The sequence below is a fragment of the Anopheles nili genome, chromosome 3 (assembly GCF_943737925.1).
Source record: "Anopheles nili chromosome 3, idAnoNiliSN_F5_01, whole genome shotgun sequence".
NCBI lineage: Eukaryota > Metazoa > Arthropoda > Insecta > Diptera > Culicidae > Anopheles > Anopheles nili.
Window position 1 is genome coordinate 23,073,672 of NC_071292.1, and position 3,005 is coordinate 23,076,676.

The 3,005-nt window shown below is 46.0% G+C and overlaps 1 protein-coding gene across 1 annotated transcript; it reads left to right on the plus strand.

Moving 5' to 3' along the window:
• Nucleotides 1–715: 715 nt before the first annotated feature.
• On the plus strand, nucleotides 716–2,652 carry LOC128725555 (RNA polymerase I-specific transcription initiation factor RRN3). The gene is made up of 3 exons (XM_053819308.1): nucleotides 716–916; nucleotides 989–1,911; nucleotides 1,983–2,652. Exons 1-3 carry the CDS (start codon nucleotides 716–718, stop codon nucleotides 2,650–2,652), a joined length of 1,794 nt encoding a protein of 597 aa, XP_053675283.1.
• The last annotated feature ends 353 nt before the right edge of the window (nucleotides 2,653–3,005 follow it).

Sequence of the window (3,005 nt, forward strand, 5' to 3'; positions counted from 1 at the left end):
GACGAGTGGATATTATGTTTACGAAAGCAGATGTTTTCTGTTTTGATTTCGGGTCCTATACCTGTGATTGTTTTGATGATGATCATTGATGTCACTAATGGTAGTGATGTGCATATCATATTTTCACGAAGATGGAAATTTGTTTGTACCACAATTGATGATGCTTTTGATCTATTGAAAATGTCCTAGTTTTACAAAATACGAAAAAATGAATACATGTTCCTATTTGCCATGTAGAAGAGAAAATAGCTTCAACATGTGAAACGCTTCATATCGAAGCGTTTATGCAACACGGAACTAAATAAACTGGTTCTGCTAGACGATTTTCAGAAGATGTATATATCTCGGGCATTACAACTGACAAGCCACTGTCAAAATATGAAGTTTGACGTTTCTTTGAGGCTTTCGAGAACAGCAATAATAACAATAATCGTTCGGATCTGTTAGACGTGGAAAAACGTGCTACGACCGGGCAGGTGCTGTGTAAATTGTGAAATTATTATAAGTTATTCTGTGAAAATCGCGCACTTGTCACAGAAAGTGTCAATGTTATGTGATTCACTCGCCAATGTAACTGTAGGAAATAAGTAATCCCAACGTTTGATAAGCTCCCTGGCATCTTACATCTTGAAGACGATACTGCGTAATACATAACCTTGAAATATCGAAAATTTAGGTGTATCTGAAGAGAAAAAACGCTCCACAATATGCAAAAATGTCTGCAATCACAGAAAAACGACGAGAATCTTCAATCCTCAAATCGGCACAGTCCGCACCGGCGAATTCCACACCTACCCGGCACAAAGTGCGATTCGCACAGCTGTCCATCGAATCCGCATTGCACGATGTGCTGGAAAATAACCGGGTAGTGGAGTACGAGGAGCTACTGCAGAATCTGCGAGAAGAAAGTTTCACGGTACGTAAGGAAACGCATCCTTGGCTAGTTGACGGATATTGTATTTAATTGATTACTTTCGTTGGCTTGCAGGACAAAAAATTTATAGAAGTATTCGTAGAAGCCAAAGAAGCAGTTCCACTTATGAAACCCTACTTTGGCATGTTAGTTGATTTGCTGCTTTCGCAGCGATGGATCGATCGTTCCGACGAGGCACAGGATGCGTACAAAGAGTTTGTGGTAGAGCTGTCGATTGTGCAGAAGAATTTTTGCTCAATGACCGTAACGAAGCTGCTGAAGCTGTTTCTTCCTACAAATGAGCTACAAAAGAACATCCTACCGGACGAGCAGCAGCAGCGACAGCTCGCTTCGGTGCATGATCTGATAGTAAGACTGAAAAATGTGATACCGATGATATTCGACGTCGTGCTGACGCAGCTCCGAAAGCAGTTTCCCTACCACAAGAAGCCAACCCAGGAGGTGATCGGTTTCCTGTACAACGTCCTGCGGATAATGGAGTACGCCTCGATCTACTGTGATGAGCTGCTGGACATCGTGTTCTATCACCTGCTGCAAACGGACGTCAACATACCGCGTTCCGACATCGAAAACAGCGAATACGCGGACGAGGAAATGATATTCGAAATGGCCGCAGGCGAGGAGTACGACGAGAGCGACAACGAGACCATGAAACACCCGATAGCGGAAACCCTTGACTGGTTCATGGAGCTGCTGTTTAGCTACATCGAGCAAATGGTGAAGGCAGACGGTCAAGGGGATCGGATTTTCAAAATCCTGCTAAACCAGTTCGAATCACACATCCTGCCGGCCCACAACACAGACCATGCCCAGTTCGTGATGTTTTACATCTGCAGCTTCAAGATATCGTACATGGAACACTTCATCAGTTCGCTCTGGAAGAACGTGAGCAACCCGAACAAACCGCCCGGAGTGCGGCAGGCATCGGTCGGATACATTGCCAGCATGTTAGCTAGAGGCAAATTCGTTCCCTTAAAGTAAGCTAACTTCTAGTCGGGCATGTTTTGGCCTCAGCTAACCAAGCTATCACGTGTTTTCTTTCTTTCAGCTACCTTAAGTCGATGCTGCTGGAAATGTCGCAGTGGGTGCACAGCTACATTCAACGCTGCGACTCGATGCACTACAATCAATCGCTAAAAGCACACGTCGTCTTCTACTCCGTCTGCCAGGCGATCTTCTACTTGGTGGCGTTCCGTAGCAACCACCTCACAGCGAGCGCCAAAAATCTCACGTTTCTGCATTCACTGCAGCTGTCCTCGATCGTAACCTGTCAGCTGAATCCATTGCGAGTGTGTTTGCCTACGGTGGCTACGGCGTTTGCGGGTATAACGCGGGCGTATCAGCTCGCCTACTGCCACACCATTCTGGAGCGTAACGCACGCCGTCGGTTGGCCACGGTATATCGGAACTGCACGCTGCTACCGGAGGACTGCCTGGACACGTTCTTCCCGTTCGATCCGTACATGCTGAAGAAATCTGGCAAGCGCATCGAACCGTTCTACCTACAGTACCAGGCACACGATACGGCGGAAGAGGATACGGGGGATGCGAGTGGCAGTGGAGATAATCGGCGTAAACGGTATGAATCCATCTCCGAGGACATCGACGACTTCATACCCGAAAGCAAGCGGCACAAACAGCAGCCCAGCGCTAGTGGAGTGGATTTGAACGGAGAGTTTACATACTCGTATGGAGTATCTCCGGGGTTTCATAGTTAAATTAAAATAACGCTCCTTCAATGCAAGTATGGGCGAAAAAGCAGGCTATTCATAGAGAGCCTGTTTCTATAAAAAAAAACTGATAATAAAGTACATTTATCAACCTTATTCCGAAGGTGCATCTATTGCAGGATATTTTACATTCAGCCGCTTTGTTGCATGATTTCCAGTTACTTCCGTTGTGTGGTGCGATTCGAAACCTTAACGATTATTGCAGATATGACGTGCGTGGTGGCTAAGCACGTGGGCTCCGAGAGACTGAACGGTACAACAACATTACGAGAACGGTAAAACAACCGAGTTACGTGATTGGACAAATCGATCACGCCTTGTACTATGGACGAGGCCGCGAT

Bases quoted from the DNA above. Each gene is read 5' to 3' on its own strand.
- LOC128725555 (XM_053819308.1), top strand. From the start codon at position 716: ATGTCTGCAATCACAGAAAAACGACGAGAATCTTCAATCCTCAAATCG. The intron at 917-988 runs GTACGTAAGGAA...GTTGGCTTGCAG, and splicing joins TGCGAGAAGAAAGTTTCACG to GACAAAAAATTTATAGAAGT. The intron at 1,912-1,982 runs GTAAGCTAACTT...TCTTTCTTTCAG, and splicing joins GGCAAATTCGTTCCCTTAAA to CTACCTTAAGTCGATGCTGC.